The sequence below is a fragment of the Gastrolobium bilobum genome, unplaced genomic scaffold (genome assembly GCF_033153095.1).
Source record: "Gastrolobium bilobum isolate Gb01-03AN ecotype WA unplaced genomic scaffold, APGP_CSIRO_Gbil_v1 utg83583, whole genome shotgun sequence".
In the NCBI taxonomy this organism is placed as follows: domain Eukaryota; kingdom Viridiplantae; phylum Streptophyta; class Magnoliopsida; order Fabales; family Fabaceae; genus Gastrolobium; species Gastrolobium bilobum.
In genome coordinates, this window is record NW_026896548.1 from 1 (window position 1) to 22,095 (window position 22,095).

General features: G+C 35.4%; 2 protein-coding genes across 6 annotated transcripts; both read left to right on the top strand.

Annotated features, from left to right (window-relative positions):
- Positions 1–11,273: 11,273 nt before the first annotated feature.
- Positions 11,274–15,275, top strand: LOC133300456 (translocase of chloroplast 34). Of its 3 annotated transcripts, none has more exons than XM_061500009.1 (8): positions 11,274–11,304; positions 11,653–11,767; positions 11,900–12,007; positions 12,130–12,254; positions 12,402–12,666; positions 14,289–14,357; positions 14,445–14,606; positions 14,706–15,274. In XM_061500009.1, exons 2-8 carry the CDS (start codon positions 11,669–11,671, stop codon positions 14,817–14,819), a joined length of 942 nt encoding a protein of 313 aa, XP_061355993.1. In that variant the 5' UTR covers positions 11,274–11,304; positions 11,653–11,668; the 3' UTR covers positions 14,820–15,274. The 3 variants fall into 3 exon arrangements, with proteins under 3 accessions (XP_061355993.1, XP_061355994.1, XP_061355995.1); XM_061500010.1 differs by having other exon boundaries at positions 11,276–11,304; positions 11,650–11,767; positions 14,706–15,275; XM_061500011.1 differs by lacking the exon at positions 11,274–11,304 and adding an exon at positions 11,378–11,400 and having other exon boundaries at positions 14,706–15,275.
- A 1,899-nt stretch (positions 15,276–17,174) lies between these two features.
- LOC133300450 (protein PHOSPHATE STARVATION RESPONSE 3-like) lies at positions 17,175–21,164 on the top strand. Of its 3 annotated transcripts, none has more exons than XM_061499997.1 (7): positions 17,175–17,546; positions 17,786–18,011; positions 18,886–18,962; positions 19,064–19,112; positions 19,221–19,278; positions 19,372–19,441; positions 20,392–21,164. In XM_061499997.1, the coding sequence occupies exons 2-7, from the start codon at positions 17,906–17,908 to the stop codon at positions 20,764–20,766; spliced, it is 735 nt and encodes a 244-aa protein (XP_061355981.1). In that variant the 5' UTR covers positions 17,175–17,546; positions 17,786–17,905; the 3' UTR covers positions 20,767–21,164. The 3 variants fall into 3 exon arrangements, with proteins under 3 accessions (XP_061355981.1, XP_061355979.1, XP_061355980.1); XM_061499995.1 differs by having other exon boundaries at positions 17,786–18,007; XM_061499996.1 differs by having other exon boundaries at positions 17,786–18,007; positions 19,064–19,106.
- The last annotated feature ends 931 nt before the right edge of the window (positions 21,165–22,095 follow it).

Consider the following 22,095-nt stretch of genomic DNA (forward strand, 5'->3'; position numbering starts at 1 on the left):
TTTATATTGAATTTTAAATTTTTTGATATTGTTATTGTTCATTGATTTTTGTTTCCACTTGCATTGTAGGTACAGTTGTTCCCATGGCTGGCCGTAGAAGATCGTCTAGCACTGGAAATGAGAGACGACAAAAGCTACAACAAGACCATCCGTCTTCGTCAAGGCCACAAGAGGAAGACCCCGCTGTTGTGGACCTCCCATTCGGATACTTGTTCGAGAATGACCCGGTGGTTCATGAATCTTTTGTCCGTGACTTTGTTAACCGATCGATTTGTGGGGCCAAATCACTTGTTACAGCCTTTTTTGAACAAGAAGGTTTTAACATTGTGAGGTGGTTGGAGGAATCACATCTTAGGACCTTGGCTGAACTGTCGTGTTCATATTCTGAGCTGCATGTACGGGCCTTCTACCATAATCTCAGCTACCATCACGGTGAGCTGAGGTCTAGGGTCTGCGGGGTGGACATCATCATGACGGCTCCGGTATGGTTGGAGTTACTGGGGTATGACTTTGATTCTGCACAGACTGTGGAATATGACGCAGACAGCGGGACCATACTTCCAGGATATACACGCGGTGATGCCGTGCAGGAGCAGAGGAGAGTCTGTGGGCAACACATTGCCTATACGGTGGGGTTGCTTACTGTGGAGTCCCGCATACTACACTATGTCATCACCCACATTTTGTTTCCGCGAGCGTTCAATCATTCCAGGGTGTTGGAGCATGACATTCCCATCATGTGGGCTATCCGACATGGTACTTCGGTGAACTGGAGGCACTACGTGTGTTGGATGATGTATAAGGCCAAACACAAGGGTGCACTTCCATTTGCTTGTCTTGTTCAGAGGATATTGGAGCATTTTGATGTTCCCATGGGTAATGTGACCTTGAAGAAGACCACAGGGTATAATCATAAGTTTGGAAAACGTCTACTGGAGCAGTGCAAGATGACAAAGAACCCCCAAACAGGAGTGTGGCAGTTCACAGGTGCGGCTGATGTTGAGGTTCCTGATGTTGCTCCAGTTGTAGACATGGTTGACCCCGAGGTGGAGGATGATGATGACGATGATGATGAGGGTGACCAGCAGGAGATAGCTGAGCCTGAGGGTGGGTTTTCATTACGTGATGTCATGAAGGGCATAAACGCCACGCTGAAGAAAATAGGAAAAATGGCGCTGAAACACAAAAAATGGAGGAAGAGTCACGTGCAGAAGGGAAATGAAAGATTTAGACATATACAGGGACGGTTCAAGGGTGTTGAAGATAGGCTTGCTCGTCTAGAGCTTGGACGAGGATAGCAGATTGAGGATGTTGCAGGGCAGGGGGCTGATGTGTCAGATGAGGATGACGAGGAGACGGCGTCCGAGGAGGATGAGGATTAGATTTAGGGTTTATGTTTCTATTTTACGTTTCTAGTGTATGTTGTTATGTAATTGACTTCGGTCTTCCTATTTTACATTTGTAGCTTATGTAATATTATGGTTATGAAATGAACTATTTGATGTTCCCATCATGTTGTGAACCGTTTACGTAATTATTGTTGTTTTCTTGTTTACCAAATGAAGGAACAAATATCTTTTACCTTCATGTTTTCAATTTGTGTCTAATCACAGTCCAACGGGTCTAAAATGTCCAATGAAATTCAGAACAGGTGACCTTAACAGAGTTAAAATAAGAACACAAGTTTCGGATACCCTTAATTATTGCATTTATGCAGTACATGCACATTCGTGGTTTATAACCTGTACAATACTATTTTGTACCTGAAAGTGTGTTCCCCAAGTCATTATATGCGTGTACATTGATATTCGATCGGTTCCGTGCCAAAAAAAATCGTGCAAAACAGAATGGGGTGTCAAAACCAGTTATTTAGTCGAGCAACCCGTACTGGTTTAGTCGACTAAACTGTGTAGTCGACTAAACCAGTACGGGTTGCTCGACTAAATAACTGGTTTTGACACCCCATTCTGTTTTGCACGTTTTTTTTGGCACGGAACCGATCGAATATCAATGTACACGCATATAATGACTTGGGGAACACACTTTCAGGTACAAAATAGTATTGTACAGGATTCGTATGCGATTGGGTACGTATTACCCCAAACCGTTTGTTTACGCTCCCCGAAACTTGGTGATTTCATTTTTTGGTAATATTAGTATTAGTTATGAGTTTCAATCTATCAATATGGACCAATGTTAGATAATGGACTTAGAAATGAAATGTCAAATTACATAATGAGTTAAACAGTAACACAAAGTAACATCACAATGTCTTACAAAAATTACATGAACTCTTACAAAAGACCTTAAATACATGCACAACATTGCTTCAGCTAGGATTAATCCTCATAGGACATGTACGTTTATTGTGACCAATTTGCTTGCAGGTGCTGCATCTAGTTTGACTGCTTTTGGGTTGGGACTCAACCCAATCCATTTCATTCTGTATCCTTGAAGACTTCGGTCTTCCTTGTGCACGAACCAAAGATGCATTTGGGATTAATGTTGGACCATCTATTTCTGGGATCAACAACTCATTACCCATTGGAAACCAATGTGCAGCATAGACCTTCTCAATTTGTGTAATTGAGAACACAGGATCGACATAGTCATAGTGGTTCAATTTTTCAACCTTGCACACCGCTAGCACATGAATGCAAGGAAATCGTCTAGCTGTGAACCGTCCACATTGACATTTACGATTTAGCAAGTCAACCCTCATAATGTCGTCGGCATCATGCGTAGATTGATTGTAGGCATCCTCAACTTCAAACAACTGCAAGTCTCTATCAAAAACACGGACACGAAGACTGACAGTTAACTGATCATTCTTTTGTAAGAAGTCCTCAACCTTTTTTGCAATTCTCCAGCCTTTGTCCTTTACTTTTTGGATCTTTTCACGCCTCTTCACAAAATACTCAACAAGTCTACTTTGCGTCATCTTGACCAATGTCGTTACTGGCAAATTACGTGCACCCCGTAGGACCTTATTGATACACTCAGATAGGTTTGTCGTCATATGACCAAACCTTCGGCCCTCCTCATCATAAGACCTACACCATTTCTCTTTGGGAATCTGATCTATCCATGAGGCTACTTGTGGGTTACTGTCGACAAATTCTTGAAATCTTAAATCAAAGTGAATCTTCGAACACATGTAACCTGCAAAAAATGAACCCAAATTGCAATGAGTTATACATAAACAACATTACATACAACATGTACAAAATTCATGTAAATAGGTTACCTAGTTTCATCAGCGTTTTCTTCAGTTCCACGTCCCTAAACTTAGTGTTGAAGTTGCTTCCAATGTGACGAAGACAAAACACGTGATACGCAAATGGAGGCTGCCAACCGGCATGATCCTTCACAGCCCTGATGATGCTGGGGTGACGATCGGATATTAGACAGATACCATGCCTACGTGTGACATGGAAACGCATCTGGCTAAGAAACCACAATCAATCATCCAATCTCTCACCCGGTGGAACAATGGCAAACGCAATAGGCAGAATGAATCCATCACCATCCTGTGACGTAGCAATCAAGAGGGTACCTTTGTATTTCCCGTACAGGTGCGTGCCATCAATTTGGATTATGGGTTTACAATATTTGAAAGCCTCAATGCACTGGTGAAAAGTCCAAAATACCCTGCGAAAGACAGCCTTATCGATGTAGACTCGTCGTTCGTCACAACACTGATCCGTATCAATCTTGAACACAGAACCAGGATTTATCTGTGTCATGTAGTTCAACCAACCAGGTAAGATGACATATGATTTTTCCCAGTCGCCAAACAACTTCACAATGGCCTTCATTTTAGCCTTCCAAGCCTTCCTATAAGATATGTTGTATCCATACAAACTTTGTACCCTCTCCTGAATAAGAACTGGTTTCGTGGATGGATCTTCTTTTAACATACCTACACAAAATTCGAAGTCAACACAATCAATAAATATACCGAAAAATTAAACCATAAACAAAAATGAATGTAATACATACTTATAATGGCTGCACAGATTACATCAGAATCCAGCTGTCTATGGTCCCGAGTAAGGCCTTGGTTTAGGCAGGTGTGTTTTTTACCCCACTTACTAACAACCCAACTATTTCCATTCTTGGGCAACATAGCCCGCACGTACCAGGGACAACCATCATTATGGTGTCGACACTTCATCACAAATCTATGGTCATTACTTTTTGCCACCACAGCAGTACGATGAGACTTCATACAATATAATTTGACAGCATGTTGCATTTCAGATTTAGTTCGAAACTCCTGGTACAAATATAATGGATCTCCTAAATGCCAGCCACCGTGGATGTCACCGTCGCCATACAATATCTCTGTCTCATCATTAGGGTGAGCCTAATTAATGAACGAATAGTGTGGGCTGTCGTTCCAAAATGGCTCAATCTCAGACCCTACGTCCAAATTTAAACTTATCCGTCAGTACGAAAGAAAACACAAATATATATATGCAAAATTAAAACTTTATATTACAATCTTACCACTGCTAACAGGGTCAACACGGAGCGGTGGCATAACCTGGGAACTCAAGTTTCCTGAACTAATATCAGCGTCAAAATTCCCCTCTACGTCCATATCTGAGGTGTCACCCAGCGGAATAACACTCTCGGGTTCACCATCGTCTTTACTGTCCATATCCTCGTCATACCCATCCTCATCCTTGTCTATTTCCCTCAGTGGTATCTGACTTAAGACAGGTGCAGGTGCAGATAAATCGACCACTCTGTCTTCTTGACTTTGACTTCTTCAATGCACAGGTGCAGATGAAGATTGACCACAGTCTATTTCAACATATATCTCAATAAAGTTTTGAAATTTTCGGTCCACAATTGCATCTATGACACAATCCACATCTTCATCGTCACATATATCATTACCAATGTAGAATATAGCATCCTTACCAACTGTAGACTCTACCCTGGCGATCATCCGTTGAACGCCATGGCTCCGTAGCCCCAATTTTTGGTTAATCCTCCCCTTCAGCTCATTGTACGTAGTGCCCCGTTTGATTTTCAACATTTTCGTTTTTCCTTCAAATTGAACACCGTTGGGGCCTTCATAATGCTTTCCATCATAGTAAATCATGGTAACATACATGTTTGGACTTGAGCTCATCTTTCACACGAATTTTGGGGGTAGGAATCAGATTTTAGGGGTTAGGGTTCGGATTTGGGGGAAACAATTGAGAAATAAAGGAAAATGACAATGATTTCAGAATTACTATGTCTTAGAGGTGGTGGGATGAAATGGAAGGGTGATTGGAAGGTTCCCAGCTGACAAACAAGAGAAAGAGACCAAGAGAGAAGTTTTGATTTCGAATATTTTGAAAATGAGCCCAAGAGAGGTCTGGATATAGGGTTTTTCGCGATCTTTAGTCGACTAAATAATGTGCTTAGTCGACTAAAAGTGCAAACAATTTAGTCGATTAAGGTGAGTTTTTAGTCGACTAAAATTCGCGTTTCATAATTTCTGAGTTTAGCCCATTTAGTCGATTACAAGTGTAACATAATCGACTAAATGGGGGCAGGATGGTGGATAGTTCTGGGGGAGGGGCAAATTGGTTATTAATTATTTAATTAGGGGCAAAAGGGTCAAAAACCCCACATAACAAACAGAAATTATAACAAAGTTATAGTTAATATAATTGTTAAAATAACATGAACATAAGAAGAAAAAACTTTAACTATAACGTAAATATTTTCATTTTTGTTACTTATTAAACTAGGTTACAAAATCATATGCATGGCACGAATTAAATAAATAAAAAAGATCAATATTTATTATTTGTTCATTATCCTAATTCTATAGCAAACGATCTAGATTTAATACTTACATTTCTTCAAATAAGATTAAATATTACACCTTTACAGTCAATTTAATCATTGTTGGATAAAATTAAATCAACGATTGTCATTTGATATAAATTATTTTTTTGGCTTCCATGATTTCTGCTACTCTTTCTCTTAACTTTCTCTTTCCATCATGTTTTATTCACCGTTAATTTAATTTCATTCGATGATGATTAAGTTTATTGTAAGGGTGATAAAAATTTTTAGTAGTAAATATAAATCGTCTTCTAAGTATATAGCAATGGAAACTTCTAGATATTTGCAGTTGACTAGAATATTGTAAATCATATATAAAGCAATTTTCTATCAATTAGACAAGTTGATTAGTTAAATTATATGGAAAAAGTATCTTATGTTAATTTTGTCTAATATTCATGAAAACTCTAGATTGGAGTTATAGATCATAAGCATCAAGTTTAATTTAGATAATTTTTTCCAACACTCTCCCTCAAGCTATAGTTATACATCATAATCATCAAGTTTATTAAATATAAACTCTATTCGATAACTCCTCAAAGACTTTGTAATATATCTACTAATTGATCATTAGAAGGTACAAAACTAGTTGTAATTTCACCACCAAGGATCTTCCCTCGAACAAAGTGACAATCTCTTTTGATATGCTTGATTCTTTCATGAAACACTAGATTGGATGAAATGTGTAGTAATAGCCATGGAACAGTATTTTGTTTCAGCACTTGATCTGACAACAACATTATGCTTCTTGCTTTTTCAGAAGTTGCCTCCAACGAAGACACAATATCCAATAGTAGATCTCCTAACAGTAGGATAACCGGCCCAATCAGCATCAAAGGATTCAACAACTTTAACATTACCTTTATCTTCATATTCAAGGCCTTTTTTTTCTAGAGATGCTTTGATATACATAAGAATACGAATAACGACATTCCAGTGTTTTTGACATGTAGAATTAAGAAACTGACTTACCACACTAATTGCAAATGAAATGTTAGGCCGAGTGACTGTGAGGTAGTTCAGTTTTCCAACTAATCCTTTCTACCTCTCAGGATCTTGAAATGGCTCCCCCTGATTTGGTAGAAGCTTGACACTTGCTTCCATAAGGGTATCAACAGACTTAGAATTTAACAAAACAGTCTCTTCAAGAATATCGATAGCATATTTCCTCTGAGATATCACAATATCCATAGCAAAGATCGTTTCATCTTCCAAGTCATATATCGTAGCCAATTTTGTCGTCGTCAGCTTCAGAATATGCATCCCTCACAAACTCGTCATTATCCGTCGCAGCCTGCGATGATAAAATATTCCCTAGCAAAAAAGTAGGAAATATTTGCCTTTTAAAATTTCAAAATTCCCCTAAATTTTGCAATTTGCTTCGGAAAATGCATCCCTCGCAAACCCTTAATTAATGATAATAAATAATCACAACGGTCATAAAAAATGACCAATATTGGTCGCGGATTCCGTCGCACCTTGCGACGGAACTTACTTCCCTCGCAAACCCCTAATTAATGATAATAAATAATCACAACGATCATAAAAAATGACCAATATCTATCGCGGATTCAGTCGCACCTTGCGATTGAAGTATCTTCCCTCGCAAAGAACTAGGAAATTTCTAAATTTCGCTAAATTTCAAATTGTAAACAAAAAATTACCAAAAATTAAAATTCTATATATATATATATATATATTTGTGTGTGTGGTTAATATTTTTCATATTGTACAAGATAATTTTATCTCGTATACTCACATGGAAATGTGTGGGCCATGTGATGAGAACATAGAAAATAAGAATACATGTGTTTCTGTTTCCTCCTCACCATTTAATGAAACACCATTTCTGTTTTTGTTTCCTCCTCACCTTACTATTTTATTTTTCCTTCCCAACAATCCTATAGTATATCAAACTTGCCATTTAACAGAATTGTTATTCCATTGTCAAAGTATATTCCAAAAAAACCCTAAAAAATAATAAAAATTGAAATGTGTTATCAAACTAAAGGATACCAAGACAGTAAAGCCATAAAAAGAAAGTTGAGAAACTAAATACCATGACCACTGCCCTTTCTGGTAGCATCGGAAGCATGTGTCACTTTTCATTCGTTTGTATAGTGATGAGGATGGGTGGAGCATGTCTGTTTCAGGCATTTTCCTCCTCTTTTCACTCTCACCCTACAATTCCACGTGCTAAATAATGTTCTTTAGCAGAGTCCAGAAGATGTAAACAATTGAAGAATATAGAAGGATGAACACATTATTTTTAAAAAAATTATTTTAATATATAAATAAAAACTTTGAACTTAGTCTAAAGTACTTTAGTCATGTTTAGTTGCATTGCACTGCTAACTACTCATGGTCCTTCGCTGCAACATAGTGGGTATCTTTGAGTATTGCGTCTTGTCTTTGTCTCTTGCCCATATCTGACAAGTATTACTTTATTGTCACCACAGTCTTATCTCTCTTTAGATTCTTCGACATTGACACTTCCATCCTAGACGCACTCAATGAGACTCCCATGCACATTGCATCTCTTTTTGGACAAAAATATCATCCAAAGAAGCATGGCTTAGCGAAGAAAAAAAAATCAAAGAGGCAAAACTGTTAATAACCTAAACTCCCAAACCTCAAAATACATACAACATAAATTTCTACATTGTCTTATCTCTCCTTAGATTAGCCTATATGGGCACTACTGGCATTCTACTCGCACTCAATGTCCGTGACAGAGGATGCGAGAACGTATTTAATGACTTTTTCTCATACGCATATTGCATCTCTTCTATATAGTCTTCTCCTACCTATAATGGTACTTTCCAAATTTATGAAATTTGCGACGAATTTCATTCCCTCGCAACTATTTGTAATATATCTGTTGTTATTCCCTCGCAACTAATGCCATCGTAAAGGCCGACGCAATTTTCGAGCAGATATTATGAAATTTCAATCGGAACTTTTGCTCCTATGTTTTGCGGTGAAAATTTCGTCTTAAATATTGTTCGTCGCTATTATCCATCACAAATTTTAATTATTGTGAGGGTTTTTGTTTCCCTCGGACATTGCGACCGAAATGAGAGGGATACTGCATGGTATTTTGGTGATGGAAAGTTGGCCTTTTTACCGTCGCAATTGTCTCGTGGTCGCAAATTCTGTCGTAGGTTGTCAGGGATATTTTTCCCTCATAATTTTTTGTCGGTATTTACGAATTTTCTAGTAGTGACTTATGATCTTAACTCTAACTCTTCAAATGATATTCATTGGGTTGCACTTGTTGTTGGCTGGATGAAATTGAATTTAAATTGATGGTGCTTCTCACATTCATATCAATAGAGTGCATGTGGAGGTATTCTGAAGGACAAAGCTTGAGTTTGGATCGGAGGTTACACTTTGAATGAAGAACATCTCCCTTAATTTATACGCAAAGTCACCAAGCCATTTATCACACCCATCACGAATGACACCCCCACAAGCAGTTGGACCAGGGTTACCACGCGCAGCCTTATCCGTATTAACTAGGGCTGGCAATATGGGCCAGCCCGGCCCGGCCCGCCACTAGCCCGCCCAAAATGGGCTGGCCCGCCCCGGCCCGTTTTGACAAAATGGGTTGAATTGAGTAACCCGGCCCGTTTTATGAGGGGGCTGGCGGGCTACGGGCCAGCCCGCCTAAAATATAAAAATATAAAAATTAAATACAAAAAATTAAATTCTGCATAAAATCACATAAAAAAATCTGCATAAAAGCATACAAAAATCTGCATAAAATCCTAATGTGCTTATGAAACCAAGAAGATCAGTGTTTAATAATTTGCATATAAATATGCATCTTTCAATCCAAAAATAATAATAAAAAAATCATATCAGGATAAAATAGAGTAACAAAACAAGTAACAAAGTGTTGTATGAGCAGTCAACAACAATTCAAAAAAGCCACTTGCATGCAGAGAAATCTAAGATACGGAGCTACATAACAATTGGGTAACCTAAAAAAAAAAAAAAAAAAAGGACTTGGCGGGCTGACCCATATGGGCTGGCGGGTTTGGCGAGGCGAGTTTGGCGGGTTGGTGGGTTGAAAAACTCAACCCAGCCCGCCCCATTTGGCAGGCGGGGCGGGCCAGCCCGGCGGGCTCAACCCATTTTGCCGGCCCTAGTATTAACCTTGACAACACTCGAATTGGGAAACTGCCAAGATATACTAAGGGATTAATATTTCTCATGTTATGAGAGATTTTATTTCCTATACACATAAAAAAGTGTGTGAGGGCCCATATGAAACCATGCGTAGAGAAAAAAAAGGAAAAAAATATGGGTCCCACCTACTTTTATATATGTATAAGAAATAAAACTATCTATTAAAATATGAGAGAAACTAAACCCTTTTTTTTTGTATAATTTAAACCCTTTTTATTAATGTACCATATGATATCTTAGTATTGATTGATGAGAACATAGATGCAACTAATTGTTGTAATGCTTAACTATTTTTCTTTTTGGGCTTAGGGCCCTTAATAAAATAAAATAAAAAGAAATTTTCAATCTAGAAAAAGCTTTATTGAAAAAAAATGTGGGGATTAATAAAAATAAAATTAATTCTTATTTTTTAATCGTAAACTTATATATATATATATATATATATATATATATATATATATATATATATATGATTGAATGCTTCTCATGTTGTAGAAGATAATTTTATCTTCCACACATGAAAAATATCAAACCCATATATATACCATGAGTTTGTTTTTTCTGCAGTCAATATAAATAAGTTATCTACATTAAGCACAAAATGACATCATTTTAGGACGAAAACCATTGTATTTTTCAGGGTTATAATAGTTTTTCTCATAATAATTTTTAATTTTTCAACCCAAAATGACGTCATTTTGGGAGTGAATACAAATAACTTATTTACATTCACTATAGAAACATTAAAGTCATATACTATTTAAAAAATAAGAGCCCGTTTGGATCCTTTCTTTTTTTTAAGCTATAAGCTACTTACAAGCTAAAGCTAAAAATAAAGCTTAAAAAAAAGCTAAAAGCCTTTTGGTAATTACATAAAAAAATTAGCTTAAAAACACATATATCAATAAAATTATCTCTCTCTATCTTTATAACTCTTCATTTAAAAAAAAATACACAATTCAAGAAAAATAGATAAGAACTTAAAAAAAAAGCTACTCTTATAAACTTTTAACTTTCAATTTTTTTCTTCATTAAAAAAAGATACAAACAGTCACTAAATCATTTAATTTTAATTTTTAAAACATAATATTTGCATGTATAAAAACAAAAAAACAAAAACAACTGAGGGTTTTTTTTTTTTTTTTTCTCACTCCTAAGATAGCGAGAAGAAGGTAGTATTTAAAGGTCGAAGCCAAGAGCCAAAGACGGACAGTGCTATCAAAAAAGCTCAAATAGTCGGATAAGGAGAAGAAGGTAAGTGCGGTGCTTTGCTCTTGCTCTCATACCCCTCTTTCCCTTTCTTCTTATTAACTCTTTCATTTCATGCGCCTCTCTCTTTCTTCACCTTAGGTTCTTTTTCTCCCCCAATTCTCAATTTCATTATTTTCCAGATTGGGTTTTTCAGCATTTTACCTCTCTATTCCACCATTGTTAGGGATTATTTATGTCCCAATTGTCTTGAATCTTTGGTTTATAATATATATAATTTTATTTGTTAGGTTTCTATGGCGTCTTGTTGAATATTAACTAAAACACGATTTTAATTATGTATTTATTTATTTTGGTTTTTTCTTTTTCTTTTTGGCTATGTTGCGTTAGTAGAACATTACATCCGTCAATGGCATCTCAAGTCATTCGTGAGTGGTCAGGGATCAATACATTCGCACCTGCTACTCAGAATAAGTTGCTTGAGCTCTTGGGACAACTTAAACAGCAGGTTCCTTTTTTTTTTTTTTTAATGATTGTATGTTTTGTTTTTATTAATTGTATACATGTTTTTAGCTAGGGTTTATATTTGAATGAAGGCTTCATTCTGCTTTGCGAATTTCTGTGTTTGCTTTGTGTGTAGAATGTGAACTCTTTGACTATACTTGTGATGGGAAAAGGTGGTGTTGGAAAGTCTTCAACTTTGAACTCCATCATTGGGGAAAGAGTTGTTTCAATTAGTCCCTTTCAGGTTTGTGTTGATGCTCTCCTTTGATGGTTTATGGGGTGGTTATTTCATTGTTATCAGTTTGTTATGCTTACTTGTGAGTTTATTTTTTATTATTTTTTATTTTTTATTTTTATCTTGAAAAGTCGGAAGGGCCAAGACCTGTGATGGTATCACGATCAAGGGCGGGTTTTACATTGAACATTATTGACACTCCTGGTCTCATTGAAGGGGGATATATCAATGATATGGCTCTCAGTTTAATAAAACGGTACGCTTATGTTTAGCATGTAACTCTTCACCTGTAAAACATGTTTTTGATCGCATTTTTTTCAATAAAATAAAATAAAATACTAATTTATTGTTCTTTCTCCTTGCCCTTTTTTGGTTTGGGCGGAATCTGGGTTTGTTTGAGTAGTTTTCTTCTGAACAAGACCATAGATGTTCTGCTTTACGTGGATCGCTTGGATGCATATAGAGTGGACAACTTGGATAGGTTGGTCGCCAAAGCTATAACAGATAGTTTTGGCAAAGGAATATGGAACAAGGCTATAATAGCACTCACACATGCCCAGTTCTCTCCACCAGATGGATTGCCTTATGATGAATTCTTCTCAAAAAGATCTGAGGCTCTCTTGAAAGCTGTTAAATCTGGTGCCCGGATAAAGAAAGAAGCATTTCAGGTATTCATCTCTGTAACTTCATGTGCATCTGAATTTGTCAAAACTGTAGAGGCATCGATCAGCAGTTAGAGTATTTCAGTTCATGAATCTTTGGTCCTTGGGTGGATAGACAAAGATTGGCCGTTTAATTGATTCTAGGCTTTCGAAAGGCATTCCGTCATCTAGGAATCTGTTTGCCTGGGTCTGTGGCAAACAGTACAGTTAGCTCCATTGCTTCATTTAGGATACTTTGCTAATTTATATATATGGCCTTATTGGTACAGAGAAGTGTTTTCAAACCTAAATCGAACAGGTGGTTTGACCGGGTTAACCATGAACTGCTCCACTGGCTGATCCAGTTGTTCCCCTGAACTTGGTTTTTTGAAAACTGGATTTGGAATTGGCAAACTGGATGTGGCTTTACCAGTTGAACTGGATCAATTTATTTGAGATTTTGCACTAAAAGAGTAAAACCAAGATCCGAACCTGGGCAGTGCTTTGGTAGGGTGGCATTCAACCACCACACCAATACTATCTCTGAACATTATAGCTCAAATTATTTTATATATGATAAACTCTTTAGAAATAAAAAAATTTTATTAAAAATGTGGCAAATATGAGAATTGAACCTGGGCATTTTTAAAAGGTGATGGACTCCAACCACTTAGCCTTTCATTTATCTCTGTTTCTCAGAATATATTTTTATTATGTTTTATGTAATCCATATTATATAGTTAGTATATTTAGTTTAATATGGTAGTGTAATATATATTTAATATTGAGTTATCATATAGTCATGAATCAATTCAATCATGTTAGAAATATAATTTATTATTTTTTCTTTATAATTTTACTTATATATATATATAACATTTTTTAGTTATATTTTTTGCATAGTATCATTTATTTATGGGATAATGGATATACGTGTATAAATTCCAGTTTTATCTTGTTCAACCGCTGTCCGACCTCAAAACCTGGAACCTCTTTCTTTACCATCTCAAAGATTGGTACAGTTATAAAAACATTGGTACAAAGACATAGCCTAAGTATTTGATGTGAAAATTTCAGTTGGTCTTAATCCGTAATTGTATTTATTCCTGCTAGTAACCTGCTTTATTATATTGCCCATTGACCTCTATATATAGTATAGCAGCTCCTTTGGGTTTTTCTTGAATGTTGGGTGAGTACAAATAGGAGGTGAAGAGCTCAAAGCTTTATGGAGAATGCTGTTTATTCTGTTGTATGTCTATCTGGTTGAAGTGAAATGTATGGAACTTCAAGGAGATACCTTTTCCTTAATTTGTTATGGAACAGGATTGTCTGTTTGGCTCTTCTTTCATCCTAAACTCTAATGTCTGAACACAGTTTCATTCGCGGGATTTATTTGTTAGATATTCTATGGGTTTGGAGAGCATCACTCTATTGTGTAAATTACTTTCTTTGTTGGTACTTGGTTATAAACTTATAATATATTTGTTCGTTTCTAACTTTTAAAAAAAAGTTCTGTCCAGCTTGTGCTACCTTTGTTCTTTTTTATTTTAAATTTAATTTTAAATGTCAAGATCATTTTGTTGCTTCTGTTGTGTGTGTCTAATTCATAATTTTCATGCTTGTATTTCTTTTCTTTTTTTCAATCCTAGGCTTCTACTATTCCTGTTGTTTTGATCGAGAACAGTGGGAGATGCAACAAAAATGATAGTGAGGAAAAGGTTGGAGATTTGCTTCATGGAATTTCCTTTTATCCTTTTTTTCGCTCATTTATGTGCATTGAGAGGATGTGTGCTTCTTGGTGACAGGTTCTTCCAAATGGGACTGCTTGGATTCCTCATCTAGTCCAAACAATCACAGAAATAGCATTAAACAAAAGTGAGTCTATTCATGTTGACAAGAATTTGATTGAAGGGCCAAATCCAAATCAGAGGGGAAAATTATGGATTCCTCTTATTTTTGCTATCCAAGTAAGCTTGTGAACTTTGAGGCCTATCGTGTTTTCTCTCGTATTTGCCTCTCTTATTATGTATTCATTATCTTGTTTATTTTATTGCTCCTGTCTACAGTATCTCTTTATCATGAAGCCAATAGAAGGACTGATCAAGAAGGACATTGCAAACGAGAGTAGGCCATCATGGGAGAAGCGTGAAGCAGGTTTTCGTAATAGAGATCTATATTAGTTGGGCACCTTTGCCTTCATAAAATTCCATTGATGTTTCATCTATCCATTGTCTATTTCTTTCTGAGTCAACTTAGATGGTTTCCTTATACTGCAATTGCTAGTAGTCTTGCGGCATAGGAAAATGTTTGTGATTTTGAGAGGATTGTTTGTGTGCTGGGAAGTTGTTTACTTTTTGCATAATTCAGTTTGTTAGTATTTGATGCCTTAAACTTGGCATTAGATTCGGCTACCGTTGTTCACAGCTTGATATCCAACAACACTAGCCACGAACTTGAGTTTTATGAACTATTGAAAACTATTACAGAGCCCAACAGAGACTAGGTGATACTGGGGTGAATCCTGAATTTACCTTTCGTAGTTTTTCTTCTTTATCTCATTCAAAAGTAAGAGTTGATATGATTTGGACTGTCACCAAACGAGAGTAGTCCAGTTGGTGTTAGTTTGCTACACATATAGTGATAAATAAAGGTCAGTATCCATGTAATACTACATTTTCAAAATAAAAATATTTTCATAATTAATTTGCATAATGTTATGGATTCAAACCAACGTGAACATTGTATCCAAAAGATAGTCCAATATTCAAGCCATTTCGCTCTAAACGCTTATTATTTGGTTGAATTAGGATGACACATTGCAGTATTCTTGTCGAAAAATCACATTGAAATGTTTTATACCTAGAAAATATATCTTGAAATCCAAATGGTTACATTCTCTACTTGTTACATGCCTGAATCTGCCATTGTAATTTTTTTTATATACAATAGCGACACTAAATTATAATTTCATACAAATTACTCAAACTTCTCGCCGCCAGTCCATTTTTACTGGCTGTAGTGGCTTTCATTTCTATGATTTTGAGATCAACTTCCTTTGACCACGTAAATATCCTCTGGTGATCGAATAGTTGAAGGAACTGCACCTACCTACAGCATGCTTCCACTCACATTGTAGCTGGCCTTTGATGGCACAACAAGGAATAAAAAAGTACGTTTTATAAAGCACTTATCCCTTCAAAACTTGCCATTGAAATCGGTTACCTCCATGAGGCAACAAAACTACTTGTTTTTTTAACTTCATAACTTTGGATTTTATGAATTTCTCAACTGGTTCATCAATTACCTTCGAGCTCTCAGTTGGACTCATTTATAAATGACTCTTCCAAGATAAAAAATTTCATTTCCAAAGATCGAATTCAAAATCTTTGGTTAAAGAAAATAAGCTTTTTTATCATTTGAATTGATTATTTCTTCACATGGACTCTGGTATAAGTTAATTGCAGTTCCCGGCAATGCTTATTACTTTGTTAACGGCTTCCAGCTTAATAAGAAAAAGGCTTCATAGTTCATACGATGATACGGTCTTTCATTTCTTCTGTAGGTCTATCGAAAATAGAGGAATTTCTGTTTTTTTTTTAAAAAAATTAATTATTCTATTTTAATTTTATCCTAATTTCTTAGTATCATTACTTAGTGAAAATAAGAGATAACATTAATCGAAGAAAATGGTATTTTAATAAAGTAAAATTATATATTTTTCTCAATTAAGAATATTTAATGACTTTCTTGCACTTGGACAAAATCTTAAATAACAATTATTTTAAAATAAAAGAAATACAATTTTTAGATCTCCTTTAAGTGTTTTTATCGTACTTTTTGTATGTATCAGTAATTAGTGTTTGATAATGTAGTCTCTAACTACATTGCAATTTCGAAAGGTTTCGAACTCCTATGCTGCAAATAAGATCACCATAATTTACTAATATAATAGATCGTAATGTAATTTCAATATTCTAGTCTTCAATATATTCCATTATGCTTAGCAAAACTTTTGATTCTTATATAAATTTGAATTATTTTTTTTCATGAATGTAGTATTCGCAAAAATAATTTTTTTTTTGTTAAGTTTTACTTTTACAACAAGAAGATCGAGGAGGGAAGAAAATTCAGAATTATATCTACATAAGTATCCAACTTATATTTCCTATTTTTATAAATTTACTTCAACGTACCGACAAAGAATAAAACAAAGGATAAGTTTACAAGAATAAAATAAAGTAATTAAAAAAAATGGAAACCAACTAAGGATAAAACAAATATAAAATAAAACGAATATATTAATATTATTAGTCGGCCACTGGCCACATCTTCACCCCACCCGTCTTCATTGGGAATCTTGAGTTTTCAGGAGCGTTAAACGGCACCGAATCTAGGAAAACGACGACAAAATAAAAACACACAAAGAGCACTGATACGTGATTCTCGTGTGGGACCCATCACCTTGGTTAACGACAACGTCCAAATAAAACGCCGCCTTCTGTTCAATTCAACGCTCGCTCTCTCTCTAAAATCCAATCATTTCCTGAAAGACAAAAACGAAAGAAGCTTGCGTTCAGACACATACACATACACACCACCAATCCCCAATCTCAAACTTTTCCCGAGAAAATTTCCATTTTCTATCTCAGATTCCCGGAAAATTCAAATCTCAGCTTTCACCACTCCTGGAGCTCCTGCTTCCTCTGCCAATTCAATTCGTCGTTTTCGATCCGCAACGATCCAATTCCAACAAGTTGTTGTTGGATTCCGGATGCATCGATTTCGTGTTGAAGAATGAGTGCTCCGAGAACTTCTACTGGTTGTTTATTGGTTGCCCTAGATCTCTCATCAAACCCTCAACAATCTTCTCGTTCAGATTCGCTTGTTCAATTTTGAGTGTCTCTTAGGTAAATCTCATGTGTTGTTATATTTCTAGTTTTGTTTTGGTGTCCATAAATTGACCTGAAGATTTATTTTTTTCTCTAATGAATTTGAGGATTTTAGTTAATTCTATGTTTGACTTAGGTTTCATTAATGTGAAGTGCATATGTGGTGGGTACTACTATTGTTAAATTACCAATATGGTGGATCAATTCAGTACAAATTGAAGGATTTTTCAAATGATATTTTTCCTTTTGAATTGTAGGTAGTGTAACTATGTATCACCCAAAGAAGTTCTCGCCGGGAACCATGGTGCCACATAAATCTCAAGGTGGTGCTGAACAACTTGCAAATGTTGGGATTTTGAGTGGATCTGCAGTGAAAAATGCCGCTCCTGCTGGTGGAATTGGGAAACATCGTTTACGATGGACAAGCGATCTTCATGACCGTTTTGTGGATGCAATCACACAACTTGGTGGACCAGATAGTGGGTATTTCTTTCCATTATTGAGATTAAAACATGTCCTCTATGGAAAAATTAAAGTCTTTCTTTTTGGTTATAACGTGCCCAAGAGAATGCTTTTTAGGGAATTGCTTGTTACATTTTCGAGTAGGTAATGCTGTGTGCAAAGTATCACGTAGTTCAACATATAAAGGATGGTTATTTTGTTTTCTCGAAAGCTGTGATCAATTTATTCCTGTATCTATTTGAGATATTGCTCGTGTTTTCTACTTGCGTCCCAAGGATTGCATTGAGTTGCACGCTTATTGAGAATACCATGTTGGACTGGATGGAATGAATTCAATTTAATGTAGCCATTAAAAATGAGAGTTAATGCTACTTTTTGCATCCTATCGGGCTCGGGAAGTTTTATTTTGCCTCGAATTCCGTTCGATTTTTGCAACCTTTTTAATAATTTTTGGAAAATGCTTTCTCAAGTGCTAAATATTTTGGAACAAAAAATAGTCAGAGCAGATGCACATTCTTGAGTGAAACAAAAAATAGCAATGCTAAGTTATATTCGAACAATTCCTGTTGTTTCTTCTTTCTAGTGAATCACAATTGTTTGGCAATACAGATTGTTATTTAAAACTGCTGGGTTCAACTCCGTGTGCATGCTGAGCTGGCAGGCGAAGCACTTTCAATTTAGGAAGTCATTTGAATTTTTAATTTTTAATACTTTTTAAGAAAAAATAGTCAGATCAGTTGCTGACTATTTTACTGAATGTAGGCTCATTGACGGAAAGTGCTACACTTTTTCTTTCCCCTGTTTTGTTTTGGCCTTTTCTTCTTTAGCCTGATGATCTGCAAAAATTTAGCTGATTTCTGGGAATTTTTTAAAAAAAATTAGTTATTCATGACAGGAGCAACACCGAAAGGTGTTCTGAGAGTGATGGGTGTACCTGGACTGACCATTTATCACGTTAAAAGCCATTTACAGGTATTGTCATCTGGTCTAATAATTTAGGTACATTCATTAAATGACAGTTTGTTTACTAATTTGACATTGATTCTAATTTCTTTTGATATCACTATATGCAGAAGTATCGCCTTGCAAAGTACTTGCCTGAATCATCAGCTGATGGTAAAGGTGCTTTAATTTTTCTTTCCCTTCCTCCCTAGAAACAAATTAACTGCAAGCATCATGTTGTCTTGATTTCACATTTTCAATTGAGTCTGTGGGATTTTTTTTTTTCAGACTCTAAAGATGAGAAAAGGAATTCTGGAGACAGCATTTCTGGCGCAGATTCTTCCCCGTGGGTATCTTAGTTGTTTTAAGATAATTTATAACTCCTTAAAATATGCTGCATCTACTTCTAACATTTTAAGAAAACCTTCATGGCCTTCAGGGGATTGCAAATCAGTGACGCTTTAAGAATGCAGATGGAGGTTCAGAAACGTCTGCATGAACAGCTTGAGGTTTGGTACCTGGCCTTACTGTTTTTCCAATTTGTGAGAGATAACACTATTTTGGCCCACAAACACTCTTAAAAAGCAAAAGCAAAGTTTAGAAAGAGGTTTAGAAAGAGCTAATGCTGAAAGACCAAAAGCAAAGTTTTTAAAAAGAAAATGATAATACATGCTTAGTTGAAAACATAGCATACTTCCTGTAACTCACTAATGGTAGCACCCTGATCATTCCTCTTCTTTTCACACCACATATGAAAGCTCTTACAAGTTAGTACATCCTCCTTATGATTAAACTTGGATACTCTACCTCAACCATCCTTTTATTTTTTTTATTTCCTTAACATTTTCAGTCAGTGACAAATAAAGTAAAATTTGTTATAGTTATACCATTATTACCATATGGATGGTTCTTCTTTTTGTTGATTGATAGAAATTAGAACGAGTGACATGTTTCTTAAAGAGGAATAACTGAGTAAGCTTTCATGTGGCTAATCTGAGTGATTAGTTTAAGTTTAATTTACAATAGAAACTTTAAATATTACTGTAGTAATTTGAAGAGATGGGCCGATTTTTAAATGTTTTAAATCTTAACTTCAAAGTTCATTTTTTCCCGTAATTTACCAATTATTTTTAATACAGTCCGTTAGTACAGTGGGAGTAAACAGAAGGCACTGCTTAATTGTTTGACCTGTAAATTTTATGTAATTCTGTAAAATATGCGGACTATCTTTTGTTTGTTTGATCTGTGAGTCATGCATCTTTTGCTGGCTGGATAAACCCATCACATATATATTAAATTAGCCTTCTGATGAAGAAGAATAATTAGCTTCTATTTCGTCTCAGGACTTGTGTGCTATAATTAGATGAATGCTGCTTCTTAAATTTCATAGTTTTGTGCTTCTATGAGTAAGCATTTCTTCTAATGATAAAACCTTTCATTTACTTCAATGATACTCCAGGTTCAAAAGCAGTTACAAATGAGGATTGAAGCACAGGGTAAATACTTGCAGAAGATCATAGAGGAACAGCAGAAATTAGGTAGTACCTTGACAACCTCGGAAACACTTCCATTGTCCCATGATAAGCAAAATCATCCCCAGTTAGAGCCTTCTGGATCTAGTGATACCCTTGCAGGCACTTTGCCTCCACTTAAAAAACAGAGAATCGATGATGGTTCAAAGGATACCTTCACTGCTTCACAAGTGCCAAGAAAGACCGCACAGAATAATGACTCTAATGTTGGTCAGTTGGATCCAAACTTGAATGAAGATGATGCTGAGTTTGGATTTGATTTGGAGAAAGAAAGGGTTGAAGATAAGGAGAGTGAGCAGTAAGAACTAGGTTCCGTTTGTAGGTCAACATGTATCCTATTGTAATGTCTAGTGTTACATTTTTCTGTTAGAAAATACAAATAATGCTTTTGTAAATTATATTTCACGCAATCCATTTGTACATAGTAATGTAGATATAGATGCATTCTTGTCTCCTGTTGTGAGAGTGATAAACACTGCGCTCTCACGCCCAACAAAAATGCATTGACATGCATTATACATGCGGTCATGGATGATGAATGTTGGAAGCAGGATACTTATCAATGTTCAGGTTGTCATGTTCTAGTCAATTATCAAAGTTATCAATTAGCTAGTGATGGCATTGTTTGATCCTTGTAGCCAACCTCATCTTAGTCCTATAAGGCTTGGTGGTTGTTAGTATTGGGATAAAAATGACAAGCTTCCCCTTACATTAATTATGTTATCTTCGAAGTTAATGTTGTTTGGCATATGTTGAAATTTATTTTTCTCGTGTGGTCTGGTATTTTATTTATTTAATAAAATAATTTGCAGGATATTATATATATATATAAGGGCAGGATATTCTTACACCAGTGTAAGAGTTAGAAGTCTTACACTCAATCTTGATCATTGATCCACTTGTATCCAATGGCTTATATTACTAAAAATTAGAGCGCTTAAATATAAGTGGGATCAATGGTCAAGATTAAAAGTGTAACTTACTCTGGTGTAAAATGATCCCGACCCATATATATATTATATATATATATATATATATATATATATATATATATATATATATATATGGGAAAATATTTTTTCATGTTGTATGAGAATTCAATTCTCATGTTGTGATCCTTCAATTTGCGTGCAAAGTTTTTTTTTTTTTTTTTTAATAAATGTGGAGTCCACCACTAGTTGAGTCACAACATGAGAATTGAATTCTCATGGAGAAAATCAAACCCCATATAATATTAAGCTTTAGAAATTTTCACATTGTTCATACTTGGAATTAGTATTTCTCATGTTGTAGGAGATAATTTTATCGTTTATATAAATATAAGAGATAATTTTATCGTCTATACAAATATAAGAGTGTGTGAGATTCATATTTTTTCTCTCTGTTTATTCTTCACATGGCTCCATATGGGTTCCCATATTTTTATATGTGTGTAGACCACTTTATTTTCTTTCTTGATTTTGAACATATATTGTCAAATTCACAATTTAGAGTTAAACTTAAAATTTGAATTTAAGTTTTAATATGTTATAATGAATTTGTTCGAACTAATATTTAGTGTACTTTGATAAATTAATTTATGGGTTTAAATTTTATTATGTTGCTACGGAATAATTTTTTTTTGCAGCACA

Coding starts and splice junctions, on each gene's coding strand:
- LOC133300456 (XM_061500009.1), top strand. CDS start 11,669: ATGGCATCTCAAGTCATTCGTGAGTGGTCAGGGATCAATACATTCGCA. Junction 11,768..11,899: donor TGGGACAACTTAAACAGCAG/GTTCCTTTTTTT, acceptor CTTTGTGTGTAG/AATGTGAACTCTTTGACTAT. Junction 14,358..14,444: donor AAAATGATAGTGAGGAAAAG/GTTGGAGATTTG, acceptor TCTTGGTGACAG/GTTCTTCCAAATGGGACTGC.
- LOC133300450 (XM_061499995.1), top strand. CDS start 17,797: ATGTATCACCCAAAGAAGTTCTCGCCGGGAACCATGGTGCCACATAAA. Junction 18,008..18,885: donor ACAACTTGGTGGACCAGATA/GTGGGTATTTCT, acceptor TATTCATGACAG/GAGCAACACCGAAAGGTGTT. Junction 19,113..19,220: donor ATCATCAGCTGATGGTAAAG/GTGCTTTAATTT, acceptor TTTTTTTTTCAG/ACTCTAAAGATGAGAAAAGG.